This window comes from Tetrao urogallus, assembly GCF_951394365.1.
Source record: "Tetrao urogallus genome assembly, chromosome: 26".
NCBI lineage: Eukaryota > Metazoa > Chordata > Aves > Galliformes > Phasianidae > Tetrao > Tetrao urogallus.
Genome location: NC_136839.1, coordinates 282,612 through 300,235, shown reverse-complemented (window position 1 = coordinate 300,235; position 17,624 = coordinate 282,612). Strand labels below are relative to the sequence as shown.

Below are 17,624 nucleotides of genomic sequence, written 5' to 3'. Positions count from 1 at the left end.
CGTTGCTGTCGGAGCGCAGCAGCGACACCGCACGGAGCGGCGAGGATCGGCCCGTAGATCAGCTTCCGTAGATCCGCTGCCCGGGACCCCGCCCAGCTCGGCCCTTAGCGCCCCCAGGGGCGGGCGCCCGCAGCTGCCCTGTGTGTGGGCACGGCCGCCCTCCGAGCGGAGGTTTCCTTCCGTACATCTGACCCAAACGCACCCCGTGTTGGTTTAAGGCCATTTCCCCACCCTGCCACCCCCGGCCCGGCGCTCAGCAGGCGTCATGCTGCTCCTTTACAAAAGAGCCTTTATTAGTTGTGCTGCTCACCAGGATGCAGTCATAGAAAACAATCAGAGCTTTGTCCAACGCGCCCGCGGTGGGCACCGCGGTGGGACCGATGCCCGGCGGCTCTGCTGCGCTGTGCGAGGCTGCAGCGCCGCGAGGAGCCCGCGGGGCCGGGGCACGCAGCACAGCGCAGCCACGGGCACAGGGCAGGGCCGCGGGGTGGGGAGGGCAGGGTGCGTTAGACAACGAGAGGGAGAACGATCTGAGAGGAAAAGCAAATTTATATACGTGGTTATGTCAGCAGCGGTCCCGGCTGCGCGGTGAGGAGCAGGGCCAGAAGGAAAGCGGCACGTAGGACGGTGCTGAGCAGGAGGGATGGGCGCATCCCACCCCCCACGTCCACCCGCCCCGGGGCACCCACGGCTCCCAGGAGAAGCTGTGGGGCCGCAGCCTCCCCCCTGCTCCTGCTCTGCTGCCGTGCGGTGGCTGCGCGTGAGAGCTGTGCGGGCTGAGCCGGGCAGTGCCGCGGGGCTGCGTGTGATCCTATAGGGACAGAGCAAAGCCGCGGAAAGTGGGAAATGGGGAGGGAAGTGCAGGACGTGGGCACGAGCCTGAGCCGCGCCAGAACCCCTGAAGGAAGGAGATGCTCAGAAATGCTCAAGATGTGTTGCTGGACCGGTGTCAAGACTGCTCGCTGACGGCCGGGTGCCTCCCACAGCATCAGCGCATCCCAATTTCCTCTGGCAACGCAACACAGCTGGTGTGGGCTCCTCTGGCACAAACACCCACAGCCACCCTCTGCCTGGCTGGGGTGCATTCACTGCCCACCGATGGTGGCACGCACCGAAGGTGGGAGCAGCGTCCAGCTCTTTGCATTCCCTGCCCTGCCAGAATTCAGGCAGCTGGGATTTAACTCGAGCTGGGGAGCGTGCGCCCACACTGTTCCGGCGATGGCAGTGCTGGGGTGAGGCAGCAGGCGCAGGCTGTGAGGGCTCTGCAGTCCCAGCAGCAGGTTGGTTTTATGGCAAAGCTGTCCTGGCTCCGCCGCAGTGATCTGGTCCTTGGGAGGAAAGGATGGAGCAGACCGCCTGCGTGCCGCCGGGCTGCTCAGCTTCACCATTATTCTGCCCATTGACAGGATTGCTCCATTCTTCCCTCCCGCACGCTGGGTGCATTGCAGACCCTCTGCTCCTTGGGTGGCAGCTCGGATCCCATGCATCTGCTGTCTGCGGGGACAGCCACTCAGCCTGGCACAGGGAATTGGGGCCTTGCAGGCTGGGCGGGCATTCTTGACACCAGGTCTGTGCTCACAGAGGACGCTTGAGCGTTTCAGGTGTACGGCTGTCATCTTGGTTTTAGCACTCTCCAGCTGGGTTGGGTCCCCATTGCTCGGAGCCCTTCTCCAGGTCTGGGTTCTGGAAGGCTCTCGCGCAGCTGCGGCAGGAATGGTCTCCAAGGGTGGTTTGACAGTGTAAGAAAAACAGTCCTGTGTTCCTAACATTTATGTGTGCTAAAACTAAAATATAAAATACACCTTGTCCTAGCAGGCAGGGGATTGGCATTGGCTCTGCAGGGTAGTAAAGATGCTGTGTACGCTTCCCCCCGGGCACCGGGGCAAAGAGAGATCTCAACATGTGAATGATTACGTGTTCGGCCTCCATCCGCAACCCTTCCGTGCTGCTGCCTGCCCTACTCACTGTCGCTCTTGTCCACCAGTACCGCGTCAGACTCCTCTGTGATCTCCAGCAGTGTGTGCATCTCAGGGCTCTCCCCACGCATCAGATCCGAGTTTTCTCCCTCCTCTCCACCCACCTCCACCATCTCTGTGGCTTTTACTTCCACCTCTCCCTCTCTAATTTTCTTGACATGGAAAGTGAAGGGTGGCACTTTGTAGACGGCTGTCTTGGACCTGGCATAGATAGTATGGTCAGGTGTGAAAGACTTCCTCAGCTTGTCTCGAGAAGTCTTCATCTTCTCTCTCCTTTCATTAGTCACAATCTTGGTGCCCAGCTTATTCATCCTCTTCTCCAGGTTGTGGCGGGTCTTCTCCAGGTTGTGGCGGGTCTTCTCCAGGTTTTCCTTGGTCTTCAGCTTTGTCTTCTCCATTTTTTCCTTCGAGAATGCCTTCTTAAAGTCATCCACTCTCTTCATGCCGCTCCTTTTGATGCGCTCTGCCCGTGACTCCTCAATAATCTCTTCAATCTCCACCTCTTCATCAGAGGAGAGCTGGATGTGATCCTCCTCTGCATGGTCCTCACCTGCGGGCACCTCCTCGCCTTCACCTTCCTTCTCCTGCTTTTCGCCCTCCTTCAGAGACTTGCTGATGCTCAGTTTGGATGGGAGCTTCACTTCATCCTGCAAGACACAGAGCGGAGCCAGTGAGACACAACACCCACCTCAGCAGCCCTGCTCAGCACTGAGCAGAAGCACAGCGATGACTCATGGTGACACAGACCTGGAAGCCTCAGGCCTAGGTTTGTCCTCCCAGTCAGAGCTGCTAATAAATTACACTGCTTTCTCCCACTGGATCTCACAGCTCTGCTGTATTTCAGCTCACATTTATGAGCTCTGCACTCTCTGGGCTGGTCCCAGAGACTTTTCCCTTCATCTCCTGGCCCTCTCACAGCCCCATCCCCCCCAGTTCTGTCCTCAACTTTCCTGGGGCCTGCAGTGGAGACTCCCCTCCATGTGAGGTGCTCGGCCCACATCCCACGCTATGGGACACAGCATGGACTGGAGGTGATGCCACAGCTACACTCCTACAGCTATGGCTCTGGTGCTTCACGGCTGCTTGTGTCAGCTGGAGGAGGCTGCAGTCGTGCTGCAGGAACCCAAACTTCGGGCTCCTGCCACGCAACTCACTCGTGTACTTATGCCTGTTGCAGAGCCCTGGTTGCACGGCTGGGACCCTGTGGAGCAGCTGGGAGAGGACAGGAGCTGTGTCTGCTGTGGGCACCCAGTGCTGACAGCTGCACCAGCAGCGCTCGGTTTCCCGAGTGTTTTCACGGTGCTGTGCAGGCGCTCAGCTGGGCCCAGCTGCGAGCTGTGAGCTGTGAACTGACCTGCTGCTGCCTCGGCTGCCTCAGCAGGCGCGGTGCATCCGATCCTGCTCGCTGCTGGAGCTCCCTGCCAGGCAGCAGTGGTTTGCTCCCCGGTGCCAGGCTCCTCGTCCCTCTGTGCCTTGCTTAGAGCCCTCCCTGACTTCCTCAGGGGTTTCCCCCCACCTCCCTCCCGCCTCCCAATGCCCACCCAGCACTGGGCTGCAAGTGGCAGCCTGGCTGGGGACCAGGCTTTCCCAGGTCCTGCAAGGAGATGATGTGGGGCTGGGACGCCTCCTGGGGCGCAGCATGTGGGCGGTTTTGCCATTTCACCGCCATGCTTTTCTGAGGCTGTATCTGAAGGAGGCTGAGACAGATCCTGATGCACACAGCGCAGCTATACTGCCTTTCCTCAGGACTAAAGGCAAATTCATTCAGCTTCTCCACTGCCCTGGGTCAGCCAAATCTGTGATCTCTGTGGCAGAGGACAGGCATGTGCACAGGAGGGGCACTGGAGCCAAGAGAGGGGCACAGGTCCGGGGTGGGATTGGTTTTCATCTGAGCAGCACATAGTGTGCGTCCCTACTGCAATGAATCACCACTGCGTTCCCAGGACGGGCTGGAAATAGCCCACCGCTGTACAAAGCTGCAGCACACAGCCCCGAAATTTACGCCCAAGTCGTTTTAACCAATGGAGCTAGGAGGGAGAGGCAGGGAGTGCTGCAGTGAGCACAGCCAGAGAACTAGCAGGAGCAAGGCACAGCCCTGCACTGGGAACACACACAGAGCACAGTGCACTGGGCTGGGGCTTGGAGAAGGCCATGGGAAAGAAGGACCCGCAGGTGCTACGGCCAGCCCTGGGGGCAGCAGCTTCAGAAGAAAAGGGCTGGGGTCCAAATACAACGCTGGCTGTAGCTGCTGCATCAAACTGCCTGCTGGCTAATGAGCAGCACAGATGTCAAGAGCCAGGACATCCCAGCGTCGCACAGCTGCTGGGGACAGGGCCTGAAGAGGCACGCTGGCCCCATGTATGTTTCTGTGCAAGTTTTCCTGGGAGGCTGGGGACCTTCTGATGTCTCCTGTGATGCAGGGAAGGAGTGCATGTTTGCCCACCTGTGCACCACTGCTGCTGTGACACGATGTGAAATAGCTTGGTGGTTTTCTCATTCCCCCCCGAGCACAGGACAGCACTGCTCCTTGAACAAGCAGAATTTCCGGAACTGAGAGGGAATTTGAAGAAAATGGTGTAAACAGTGGAAAATCACCAAGGGTCCCATTCCTGGGTTTTGTCAAAGCTACAAGGGCCAAGGCTCTGCCTCCTCCAAATCGCCACTCAGGATAAATTCTGGAAGGTGAGGCAGCCCACGCATGTTTCCTCCATTCGATATCCCCTTCAGGAGGGAACAATGTTCAGCTCTCAGGGGGGCTGGGAAAGCCCAGAGCCAATGTTCCCCATGAGGACAGCAGGACCACATTCTGCACAACACCTGCAGGAGTAATCCCCCAGACCCATGGAGACCTGCCCTGCCAAGAACATCGGGAACTGCAGCACTTCCTTCCCCCACCTCAACACAATGAGACAGAACAAAGGCATCCCCGCTCCCCTGGCACCAGTGCTGGAAATGACCACATCCTGCAAACCCAGATCCTAATCCTGGTGAACTCCCAGGCGTATGTGCACAGAAAGAAAAGCCAGCACAAAAACTCCCTATGTGCCCAGAGGTAACTGCCTTCCCTCTTGTTATAACTGCGCTTTCCAACACAGCGGGCTGGGCTGCACCAGCAGCACTCCCCCGTGTCACCATCTGTAATGCCCTCACTGCATGAAGGCATCCACCCCACCAGGGCCCGGGAGCAGCACTTGCCTTGCTGTAGCACCCAAATTCCCCCAAACCACCCTTGTTCTCAGGCTGCCAGCCCTCACCCCCAGCCCCGACTCTTCCTCCGTCTGTAGATCTGCAGATAACCATCTGGAGAACAGCAGTGTTTGATTTGGGTCACTTTCCTGACTTAAGGCCCATCTGCACCAGGCAGCACTCCTGCTGGCACAGCGGGCTCCAGCTGAGTGCACGACAGCCCTGAGATGAACGAAGGGCTCTGAGCATCCCAGGCACTGCCCAGGGGCTGCGACAGCACATGCAGGCAGAGCGGCGCAGGTCTCCAGCAATCAGCGCTCCCTGCACGCCTGCTGCAGACAAGGACAGAGGGGCCCCACCAGAACGATCCCGAACTGCCCCGGCTTTGCAGGTGGCTGCTGTGCAAATCCCTGCTGAGGGCACAGCTCTGTGCTGCGTACACTTTGCTCCACTCGTGGCTTACCCAGATGAGGCACATTTTTAACAGCAGGCATTCTAAACATGCTATTTTTACTGGGAAAACACTGACCCTTAGAGTGGGAGAGTCCGAAATCCACGCTCTTGGCATCCCCCACATTGGGGCGTTCAAACACTCCCTCCCATCAGCAGATGCAAACCAGCTCTGTTCCCTGTGCCTGAATCCAGCTGGCACAAAGACAAGATTTCTCAGATTTTTATCTCAGCGAAGAAAAATCCTCCTTGCTTTGTGCTCAAGTGTGGGGCAAGTGGTGGCCGTGTGCTGAGCCAGGCCATCAGCCTCTTCCAAGCTGAGTGCACAGAAAGGTTCAGCTCCAGCCCCTGCTGGTCCTGTGCTTCTCTCACCCCACACATTGTGCCACCCCCTCCCACCCCCCGGCCTCAAGAGGAGCTGTGCTGTCTCTGTGGCACGGTGTCAGCTATGTGGGGCTGGGGAGCAGCGCTTGGGGACATTCCCTGCTCAGAGCTGACAGGAGCCCGCAGAGGTACCCAGGGGCTGAACTGCCCTATGCTCCTGCTGCAGCAACACCAAGCTCCATCTGGGCAGAGCAGTGCCTGCTTTGCTGCACTAAGGGGGCTTTTATCTGTGTTTCCAAGCTGAGTTCCCTTGCAGTGAGTCACCCCGTCAGCCCCTTTATGGCCATACACGCATTGCCCGTTGCTACAACACGAGTAAATACTTCCCTTGTCACAGACAGGGCCAAGGAGGCACGGAGCCAAGCTGCGTTCCCAGCCCAGCACAGCTCTGCAGGGATTGCAGAATCACCAGCAGATAAGAGGAACACTCCCAAAACTGGAGAGGGGCTCCTAGGCTGCTGTTGAACAGAGGATCTCATTATCGGGACATAAAACGAGTCCCGGGACTCTCACAACTCTGATCTCCATTTTGAAGGTTTAATGGAGCTTTCTTCACACGTGCATGCAACTCACACCTGCAATTCATTCTGTTCTGTTATTTTTACACAATTGTAACGGCACAAACAGTTGAGTTCCGTTGACATGCAGCCATACCATGCACAACACGAGCGCTCACATCCCCAGCTTCTCCTCTGACCACAAAGGGCCAATGCTGGCCAGGCCCAAGCTCAGTGTGTGTCTGCCCTGCCACCCCCTCTGCCTGCCCAGGGCTCTCTACAGCCGAGGAATTGGGGCAGGAATGCCGAGCACCCTGGGAGCAGGCAGCTTGCCAGGGCAGAGCAAAGCCCTGGAGCAGAGCAGTTCTGTGCTCCCGCAGCCACGGCAGCATCTCGGCTGCTGGTCTTCAGGGATGCTGTGCGGTGCTGACCCTGAGTCCGTGTCCTCGGAAGGAGGATTCAGCTATTCCTGTGCAGCTGCAACACTCCCGATAAGCACCCGCAGCCCGAGAGAGTCCAGGGAGGTTCGGATGCCTCCAAAGAGAAAAGCTGTGCTTTGTTTCAGCGTCTTTGCCTTTGGAGATTATAATTCCTGTATGGCTGTACAACAAATGGTAATTGCTTAAAAAAATTTATATCTTTTCACCGTCCTTGAAAATGAAAATTTTTCACTGTCAGCTTCCCCTGATCCCCACATGCCCAGGCTGAGTTCACCTTTGCCTGGCTCCTGGGCCCTTCCACTGGAAAAAAAAGCCATGAAGCACAGGGTTTCCAACAGAGCAGCTCTGCACACACAGTGCGAGTCCATCTGTGGGCACCTGGAGCCTCAGACATCTCCTGCAGCCCCACAGCGCTGTGACCCACAGCCTTTATGGCTTGAGGAAAGGGGCAGACAAAGCCAGGAAAGTCACTGCTGTCTGAAGTCTGCAGAAGCACAGCTCCCAGAGAGCAGAGCCCAGCACTGAACAGACAGGTGCTGCTATGTCCTCACGAGGCAGGTTTAGTTTCATATCATGCAGCTTGTGCTATTTAAAACAGTAACTCCAAATCATTTCACATACACCTATAAACTCAACTTTACAGCAAGTCTGAGGAGGTAGGTGCTATAAGGTCTGTGTTTCAGAGGGAGAAACTGAGGCTCAGAATACTGCAGGGCTTGCCCAGTCACAGTGTGACTCTCGCTGAGCCACCTGCACTGCTTGCAGCCCTTCGTGCAAAGCGAAGGGCAGCGCCTCCCTCCCTGCTCACAGAGGCAGCATAAGACAAGCCCTGTAACGCCTGCAAGAGAATTACAGCTCCTCACCATCCGTTACAACCCTGGCAGCAAGCAGCAAGCAGTTAGTCAACAAGCAGAGGCACTTCTGCCAGCTGGAAGCATCAGCCCCGCGGGGCTAAATGCTCATAGCAGCCGCAAACAGGCGAGAACACAAAGGCACAACAATCAGCGGCTCTCAGAGCTTCGGAAGAGGTTCAAAAAGTCTTCGCGGATGCCCCTCCTGGGGCCCTACGGCTGCTGCCTCCTCTCATGTCTTCTGCTGATTTGGGCCACGGCACTTTGGGCAGCGCTGGGAACTGCTGCTGGCGACGGCTCAGAGCTCTGCCGAGGACTCAAAGGGCATTCTCTGCTTCTTCTCAGGCTAAGGTGAGGAAAATGGCATTTCAATGGCCGGCAGAATGAGGCGTCATGAAAAAGCTTACCTATTCCCCACTGGCCAATCTGATCAGGAATGACGACAAACATCATCCGGATTAGTAGAAGAACAAGCAGAAAGAAGAGGCACGGTGGTGTGATTTAGTAAAGGGAGAAGCTAGGTAGCAAATTGTGACAGCAAAGGCAATCTGCAAAGATTTTTGGAAGGAAGAGTATCTTCCTATTCGCTGCACACCCTGGGAGGTGCACAACCCCTGCTGTGATTTCAGACACACTCCTGCTGAATGCTGCAGACTCTGCACACCGCAGTTCACAGAGTGATTTGACATCAGTTATGATGGATCTCTGTTTTATTCTCACAAAGATGAAAGCAGAATTTTCTTCTACGTGTAATAGCATGAAAAGAGAAAGATTCTAAGTCTATGTTTGCTAGCACGAGCTGCAAAGATGGAAAAAGCTGGGTATGGTTCCAGACCTGCATCCATTCGGCTCTGTCAAAGCACCAACAACACCCTGAACCACCCCTACAACACCAGCAGCTCAGATGCCCACAGCAGCACCCTAGCAAATACCTCACCCCAACATCAAAGCTTCTTTCTTCTGCTGAATGTATCCCCAGGACACTGGGTGGTTACTGGGAAGCCCGAGGAGCGGCTGACACACAGAATTTACCCTTTCTCATTCACAGCCTCGGGTTTGACTCTCCTTTTCTAAAGGTTGGACAGATCTTTTTTCCAGCAGGGTCAGGAAAGGTGCAGAAAGAGAAGCTCTGACTCCTTGGCACAGTCAGAAGTCACCAGAAAGCTGCTGCAGAAACAAAGGAAAAGATCTAAAATATGAAGGGAAAAAGCCAAGTGCTGAAGGGATGAACTGGTTCATTCTCAAGCAGTTCCTCCCTGACTAGCAGGAGTCATTTTATCCTCCGAAATCCTGTGTCCTGTACAGTCTTTTTGGCATCATTTTCTACAAGCACTCCAGTTACGTTATCTCCTGGAAACTCTCTTAGAAGGCCAAATATTCTCCATTAGCCGCTGAGAACGAGCAGCTTGGTGCAGGCACTGGAGTTACCTCAAACCTGGCGGTGAAGAGACAGGGAAGAACGGTGCAGGACGTCCTAGCTGAGAAGGAGGCTGTTTGGAAAAATGCTTTTGCCTAACAGTGAGTCAGACGAAAGGCAGGGCTGCAGGAGACAGCCAAAGAAATAGAAGTCTTTTTTTCTTCCTTTTTTTTCCCGCTGACAGAAGGAAAGGGGTTTGATCCCACTGTCCGCCTGTTCGCACAGGTGCTCCTCCTGGATAAACCTGGCCCAGCTGATGAACAACTCCACAGCTGTTTCTGAAGGCAAACCAATAGAGGTGGAGTTTGACACGCAGACACATCAGTGCTGATACTGACATTTGCATCCTCGAGTAGAAGGCACTGACTAAACATCCTGCGACTTTTTATTCTAAATATTTCATTTTCCCTCACTGACACTGAGCATCTCTGTCTCTGGTCCCTGTCTTATCCTGCACCTGGACAGCGCTGGATAAGATCTTGCAGAGCCACACTTTCCCAAACAGGGCCAACGAGGGCGAAGCCTGCTGCCTATCAGCACTGTGCTTTACGTTGCGCACAGGCACAGCCCAGTGCAGCAGAGTGGAAATTGGCCCTTTGCTCTAAGAGAATTTATTGCTGCACAGCTCAGTACGGAACTGCAGCACTGAGAGGATTTCAGCAAACACTGGCTGCTTATAAATAATATCTGAGCAATGAAATATTAAAGCAGTTGATTCCGAGCTGCAACAGAGAAAGCCATGCTCCAGAACTGCCTTTTGGTAGAAAGAGTCATAATCTGCACTAAGCAAAATCCTGGAAATGAGCTGTTAACATTCAGGAACTCTTTAGATGCACAGTAGAGGCACAGCCTCCCACGAATCATGATTTTGAGATTCATATAATTCAGCGATACGCAGGAAATACAAAGGAAGCTTTGCACGTCGAGATGTCATATGGTGCCCCTCACACTGGAGGGAGATGGCGGTCTGAACTCAGGGCTGCAGCCCAAAGGAAACGACTCAAACCATGTTTCCCTCCTTCCCATAGGATGGCACTTTCCCACCGCTCCACGAGCACCAGAACAGAAGCGAAGATGCCACAGTGCTTTTTCTCTCCACCTGCAGCACTGTCCACACGGAGCTGCCGGAGGGCACAGGGATGCTCAGAGCCTTTCATTCTGGCTTCCGACTCCGCCACCGCAGTGCGTGGGTTTGCAATGCGTCCCTCCTCCCCAGGATCTTGCTGCTCCCATCCGTATAAGGCCTACTGGAGGCACAAAAGCCAAACTGTGCTATTTATACCGCTGCTAGCAGCCCTGCCATTGTACAGACCGTGTGCATTTTCTGCCCGGCCCTTCCCCAGAGCAGCTCCATTTCACGCGGGGCTCTGGGCAGCTGCAGAGTTCACCAGAGCGCAGTGAAGCCCTGCAGGAGCTTCTGGCCCCGCAAACCATCACAAACATCCTTCTCTGATGATGAAGCTGCCCATTAGGAGGCAGACTGCCTCTAAAGTTTGGCTCTCACGTAAGTCTCCAAGTAAGGGACCAGCACGTTTTAGAAACACTCGATATGTCTGCTGAGCGCTGCGAGCCTTGTGGCATCTGGCTGTCGCAAAAACAGGCCATTGGTATTTGAAGGAATACATTTAGATGTCAAAAAAGAGTTTGGAGGAAATATCACATGCTTACGTAACGCTGACACGTGCTGCTCGTCAGATGAACGGGGTGCAGGGTGTGCTTCGAGAGCTGCCGTTACCTAACATGAACTGCAGTAACCACCCCATTTCTATCTGTAAACAGGAGCTCTGGGATGAATCACCCCATTTTGCTGTATTAGCAGCCACTCCAACTCAGTTTGATGTGCTGTGCTGATTTCTCAGCAAGGCGGGAGCCCAGGGCAGAAGGCAGAGAGGCAGCACTGGCAGCTCTGTATGCGCTTCCTGTGGGCACACGCAGCCATCTGACATCCAGCCTTTCAGGAAGGAAAGTCCTGTTTACAAAGCAACACTGAGTTCAAAAGAACGTCTGACTGCCGTCCCCACTCACTCTGAAAGCAAGCAGACAGAAGTGCTTCAGGCTCATCCAGCAGCTCAAGCCGAATAGCATTTCATTTTCTCTTCCTCCTAACCTCTCCTCTAGCACAGTATAACACTCGTGTGCAGTTCGACCTCTTCTCTCAAGGTGCCCATTTGCACTCCTGGAACAACTGCCGGAGATGCAGCATTGATTGCTGAGAGAATAACAGGATCTGCAATCTGTAAATGCTGATTTGTCCTCAACATCTTTTAACTCTCATAACGCCGAATCATGCAAAATTAAATCTGTGCAAAACGGTTTTTCATGTAACATTCTGTGTCGCTTAAGATGAGTTTCTCTCTCGTTACCCAAAAGAAAACACTGGTAAATCTTTGCCTTTTTATCCACAACTGGAAATGCAGTTATGCAGGAAAGTTAATCACAGCTTTCCAAAGGCAGCTTTCCCTGAGCAGTCATAATCTCATCCACCGTGAGAGAAGTAATTAAGATATTAATTATGAGAGAACCTCGCTTAGACCCTGATGGGTGCTGGGCCTGAAGAACCGAAACACCGAATTAGATGGGAGTTGCTTTGTAACGCGGCTGTTTGTTTCTACAGTAAGACACAGCTCGGAAAAACAGCGCAATTTCCACATGTCAACTCACACAGTGTGGGCCATCCCTGAGTTTTGGCTTTATGGGCTGTATATTGCAAAACTGCGTTGATGATTAAGACTGAGACACCGGAGGATATTAGTAAAAGCAGGGAGAATCAGCGGGGTGCAGCCAACAAGCAGAGTTTGATGGAGGTAAAGCAGCAGGACGGCGTCCCCACCAGGTGAACACCTCTGCTGAGCGCACACAGCGAGCATCGCTCCTGTCTGTATGGAGTCAAATCACATCAGTGCATTGGCATCATCTGTTTTGCATAACCCTAGCAGCAGACCCTCGTCGTTGATGAGCCCATTATTACCGGCCGTGATAAAACACAGCAGCGAATTCGTTGAGACAAAAAATTGCGCCCTGATGCTCAGTGTCTGCTGTGCAGTTCCCAGAGTCTGACTGACAACTTTCTGAGGAGCACCATCTTCCCATCACAGCAAAACGCAAACTCGATTCTTTTCCTCTCAGAAAAACAAGGCAAAACAAAATCTCCCAAGCCAGAAGCAGAACTCCCCAAATCCTCCCAGATGTTTGACTTCCAGAGAACATTTCCACCAGAAAAGGAGATTCTGACACACAGCGATTTTTTTCTTACACCAACCCCTCCTGCCAGGTTTCTGTATGGTTAAAATGACATGATGAACTTCTCATGGAGTTCAATCTACAGATGAATGCATCCATTGAACAACCACCCATTTTCAAAGGAGAAATATTAACTCCTGTAGCTCCGACAGACTGCAGACTGATAACGTTTAGAAATGTTTTCTGCTGAACAAAACTGTTTCCATCATTGCATGCAGGGAGGACTGGTTACACTGCTGCTCTGAGCGCATTCCTTGTGCTCCAAGGCTTGCCAGCACCATCCCCACTGCATGGATCCATCTTTGCGCAGCTACGCAGCACAGCAGTGCGACAGCTGTTATTACCACATTAACCTTAACACAATCATTTCTTCCTGGTATTCACACATCACAAACCCATAATGGAGTTTGTTTTCGGGTGCAGTTGTCCCAGCCTCATCGCGTCACTGTTACTTTTGCCCTGATGCCATTCAGAAGCAAAATTGTTTTTTTTAAATTCAAAGAAAAATTTTACTCCATACTCATGAGCAGCAATGAACAGAAAGGAGCAGCCCAGAAAATGACAAGCTGCAAATATTTTGGATGCTTCCCCTGGACTCAGAGGTTTGCCAACTTCCTACCTATTTCCATAACCCACACAGAATGCTTTGTAAAACAATTTCCTTTGCTCTTCTCATTTTGCACCGTTTGTTGCCTCTGCTGTACCTCCAGGTTCCATTCTCCCTTTCCATGGGTAGGTCTGTCCTCCAAAAGCCTTACATAAAGAGCGTGCGATAAATAGAGACACAAAACTGGTCAGATTGCCTGTGGGGTCTGAGTATGCTCACGTATTTCAGTCCTTCATGCACAATAAAAGTACAGATGCTTATGCTGTGAATCAGAGTTGCAGAGGCCCCAGCACTTGCCAGATTCCTGAGCTCATTATCATCAGCTCTCCCTTCAGACACTGTAGTAAGAATTGTTTCCCATTTTGTTCTGGTTTTCTTCTCTCTGTGGTCAGCAGTGGACATTTCTCTATTTGTCCCTGACACTGTTATCAGCCCTGAGGCTCCTAACGGAATCATTAACTATTTCACTCACTTTTTTTCCATGGCCCAACACAAGAGTTTGCTCTGATAAAGAGGAGTGACTCCAGACAGGAAAAGAGAGATAAATATGTTCCTTTTTCTTCTCTTCCTTAAGATTAAAGGAAAAATCCACCCCTCGACACAAGCTATGAACACCAAGCAAACCAAAGCTGTTACTGTAATCAGACAACTAGGAGACTCAGGATGTGCAGCTCACATAAAAAGAATGTGGAAATACATGCAGGCACGAAGGCAAAGGATTTTTGACCTCAAAGACCTGTTTCCTGTTTCCCCCACTGTGTGTCCGTCCCACCAGTGAGATCAGCCCCGATGCTCACTGCGCCCGGCCGTAAGATGCGTGTCACAGAGGAAACATTATTGCTCTCCGACTACAAAAGAAGTCAGCAGGTGGATTTACCCCCCCCCCCTCCATCCCCCATAACACCGAGCATTCCTGCCCCTTTTTCAGTTCACAGTACATCGGGTTATTGTAACACTTCGGTCCTCCACAATAATCACTTTGGGGCATTCGCACTATCTTCATTAAAGCTCCTGTTAAAAAAGTAGCAACTCTACCTTAGAGCACATTAAAACATGTAATTAAAAATAAAAAACATGTAATTAAAAATTAGAGACATTAAAACATGAATGAGAGCAACTCCAGACCCACGTTCACGTGGAACACCGGCCAGGCAGGGGAGCTTGGGTGAGGAACGGACCGTGCAGCGAGTCAGAGCCAGCGGGAATGAGAACAGCCACCAGCAAGGGTGGAATTCTGCTCCTTACCTGGTAGATCATGACTTTGAAATTCCTGCGCTTCAGGAGCTCCGCTTCGTTGGCCTCCAGCTTCTTGATCTGCCCAGCCTGCTTCTCCAGGTTCTGCCGGACGCTCTTCACGTTGACGCTCACCTTGCGCACTTTTTCCAGCATTTTGTTCACGGTGTTACTGGTGGTGGTGTGAGCTTTGGTCAGCTTGGTTAACTCTCCCTGGATGCTGACCACTGCACTATCCATCTCTTGCTGTCTTTCCTCCAGCTGTGTTTGGGTCAGCTGAATCTGATCTACTGCTCCGATGATCTTGTCCAGAAGGGTCAGCACCATCACGCCGTTGATCTGGTCTGACTTGATGGGCTCTTCGGGCATTTGCTCCTCGGAGGCCTCAGAAGCAGTTGGTGGTTCGATAATTTGCAAAGTAGTATCCTCCATGATGGCTGGGGAGTCCTGGCTAGGAGAGCCCAGAGAAACTGCCGCTGCAGGGAGAGCAGGGAAAGCTGAACCCTGCGCTGGGAGACACGCCAGAAATGGAGAGTGCAGTGCGTGGATGTCTGTGCTGAAATTCAAATGGCACAGCTCTGCAAAGCTGTCCGGTGAAACTGCCCTGCGAAATTTTCCAGGCTTGCAGGTCATTGGCTGACTCCACCTCAGCTATATAAAAGGAGCCCGCTGCCAAATGCCTGATGGCCCACCCTCTTTGAAATGATTAAAATAGTTGGAGGGCTGGCGATGGCTTCGCATGCAAACACAGGCACAGCTCAGCAGGGAATGCAAAGCTCTGAAACTCCGGCAGCCTCTCCTTTACCATAAGTCTAAAGGCATTATGTGCGATGAGAGGAAAAAACAAAAACATCAGCGCAGGAAGCGGCTGGAAAGAAACATTGCAGCTGTGTACATTAGAGCTTAAACAATTGCACACGTTCAAGTTCAGCTGGAAAATTCAGATCTTTTGCCAACTGTTGGCATTTTTTTCCAGTACTTTGAGAGCTTGGTTTTCAGTACTTTTAAAAAGCAGCTGAAATTCAGAGTAGTTACAAAAAATAAACTCTGGATCACAAAATCACATGCTTCCATGTGTCTGAATACGCACAGCAGGAATGTGCACGATGTGTACAGTGAGTGCCACAATGCTATGCGGGATTTTACATAAAAGAAATAAGTATAATTCATCCCTGAAGTGAAGCCGACGGCCACTCCTACCTAAAAGCAGCTGTCTCTGCTCTGCAATCCTCTGCTCACCAACAAATCCCACCACCAGGCTTCAATGCAGGACATGCTTCCACATACGCCATGCAGAAATGTACTTCTAAGGAATACTCAAATACTCTGCTACATTGGGCATCACTGATAAAACAAGCAAATAAACCAATCACCTGATCAGTTCAGAAATTAATACAGCACATAAAGCTTTTGAAAATGAGGGGAGAAAATCATCCTATTTTGCTAACTTTAACCTTGATTTTGGCACAAGGCAAGCCATAGAGTCTTACAGTGTTGGCAGAAGTTTATGGCTTGTGATACCACCATCAGCTTATTGCCTTAAAAGACACTCGTGACGTGCTCCCAAAGTGTCTGCAACAACCTGGTACGACCAAGGAGAGGAACGCGATGAAGGAAAATTTCTATCCTGGAAGCGTCTCTGGATGGGATCTCCCTGCTTGTACTGTTGGTGGCTCAGCCAGAGGAAATCACTGCTGTGAAGCCTCTGCTGGTGTGGGCAGCTGAAACCCTTCCAGGTTCAGCTGGAGGGCTGTGAGCAGACTGGGAAGGCTGCAGGTTCCCTCTTGCCCTGTACCTCGATGACAGCAACCCATGCTCAGCACATCCTGCCTCGGGTTGGGGTCAAGCCCACTCTTGACATTTGCCCCTGGCAGGCAAATAAAATAAAGGCCCTACAAAGTTTGGTTTATCCAGGTTCATACCTCAAGCCAGTACTGGAAGAAATCCTTAATTCCTAGCATACAAGCTGGGAAATCCACTACACACAACAGATGTATAGGATCATTGTTTAATGAGGACTACTTGCTGCAGTTAGCACTTTCTGTGCCCCTGTGTTCTCTGCCATGTGACAGCTTGCTTTTCAATGCTGTTTACCCACAGCACACCATTGATCTGGATTTGGTTTCAGAAAGTTGTGTTGTGCAGCTTCCACTATAGGTATTATGTCATGTATTAAAAATAGCTTGCTTTTCTACACCCTGTTTTTTTCCTGGAGGGACCTTTTTCCTGAGCATTTATTTCCAGTGTTTGGTGCTGATGAGTCAGTTCCATGTAAAAATCCCTCCCTCCTGCCAGGCAGAAACAAAGCTCTGCAGTTGTTTGTCACTGGGGAGATCTCCTCAGAGTGGATTCCCACAACAATTTTCTGTGAAATTTTATGTTCAGAGCAGGATGCGGACCAGCGCTCTCTTTATAGTTCCTTCTGTGACTTTATTGCAATCCCTGAGCCTTAGGTTCCCCATTTGGGAACAAAAGCAACAACACCAAACTGATTACATAAATCGAGATAGAGCAACATAAACTAACAAAACAGGAACTTGGTTTCAGTCTCGATACCCAGCAGAGCACATTTAGTGTCACATTCTGGGCTTGCTGCACACACAGCAGTCACACCCCAAGCTGAAATGCAGTGAGTAAGATTCTATGTTAAGACTCGCTTCCTTACAGCCATTTTCCGCAGCAGAGGCATACCAGGGAAAGCCAATAGGTGGCAAACTGCAACCTTCCCTCTGATTTGGACACCTAAGGGCAGTGGATTCGTCTCTATCTCTTGCAGCACGAACAGCTTCTCGGTGCTGTTATTGAGCGGTAGATCGAGTTTGACCTTTGGATCTCCCTGTAGGCAGGGACAGTGCGAACAGAAGCATCGTTCAGCTTCAAAGCAAACAGTCAGAAGTGTGGAGTTGAACAAGAAGCTGAAGCACAGCACGGGCTCAGTTCTGCGGGCAGCACGTTCGGCAGCGCAGCTCTGCAGTAAGACGGCGGCGCTGCGGGCAATGAGCCGGGCACGGGCCGGCAGGGCGTGGAGCGGCAGGCGGGGCTGCGGCAGGGAGCGGCCCAGCCCCGCAGGGAACCCCGCCCTCAGCCGGGTGCCGCCCCGCAGCGGCTGCCATCAGGCCGTGGCTGCAGCGCCCGCGGCCCCAGCTGCTCCGCGCGGCCGCTTCCCGCGCGCCAGAGCCGGGCCGCGCCTTCACACCTCGGCCACGCCGGAAGTGACGTCATCGCCCGTCGCACGGCGCACAGTGACGTCAGAAGGGCCGCAGTGCGGCAGAACGCGCGGCTTCCGGTCCTCCCGCGTTGTCACTTCCGATGCGGCCCGGCGAGTCGCGCCGTCTCTAGGAGA

At 52.7% G+C, this 17,624-nt stretch overlaps 1 protein-coding gene across 2 annotated transcripts; it reads right to left on the bottom strand.

Moving 5' to 3' along the window:
- Positions 1-1,957: 1,957 nt before the first annotated feature.
- Positions 1,958-14,713, bottom strand: CAVIN1 (caveolae associated protein 1; the record flags this gene model as incomplete). 2 transcript variants are annotated; one of them, XM_079547249.1, is made up of 2 exons in its annotated part: positions 1,958-2,623; positions 14,294-14,713. In XM_079547249.1, 2 exons carry the CDS (start codon positions 14,711-14,713, stop codon positions 1,958-1,960), a joined length of 1,086 nt encoding a protein of 361 aa, XP_079403375.1. The 2 variants fall into 2 exon arrangements, with proteins under 2 accessions (XP_079403375.1, XP_079403376.1); XM_079547250.1 differs by lacking the exon at positions 1,958-2,623 and adding an exon at positions 8,083-8,130.
- Between the last annotated feature and the right edge of the window lie 2,911 nt (positions 14,714-17,624).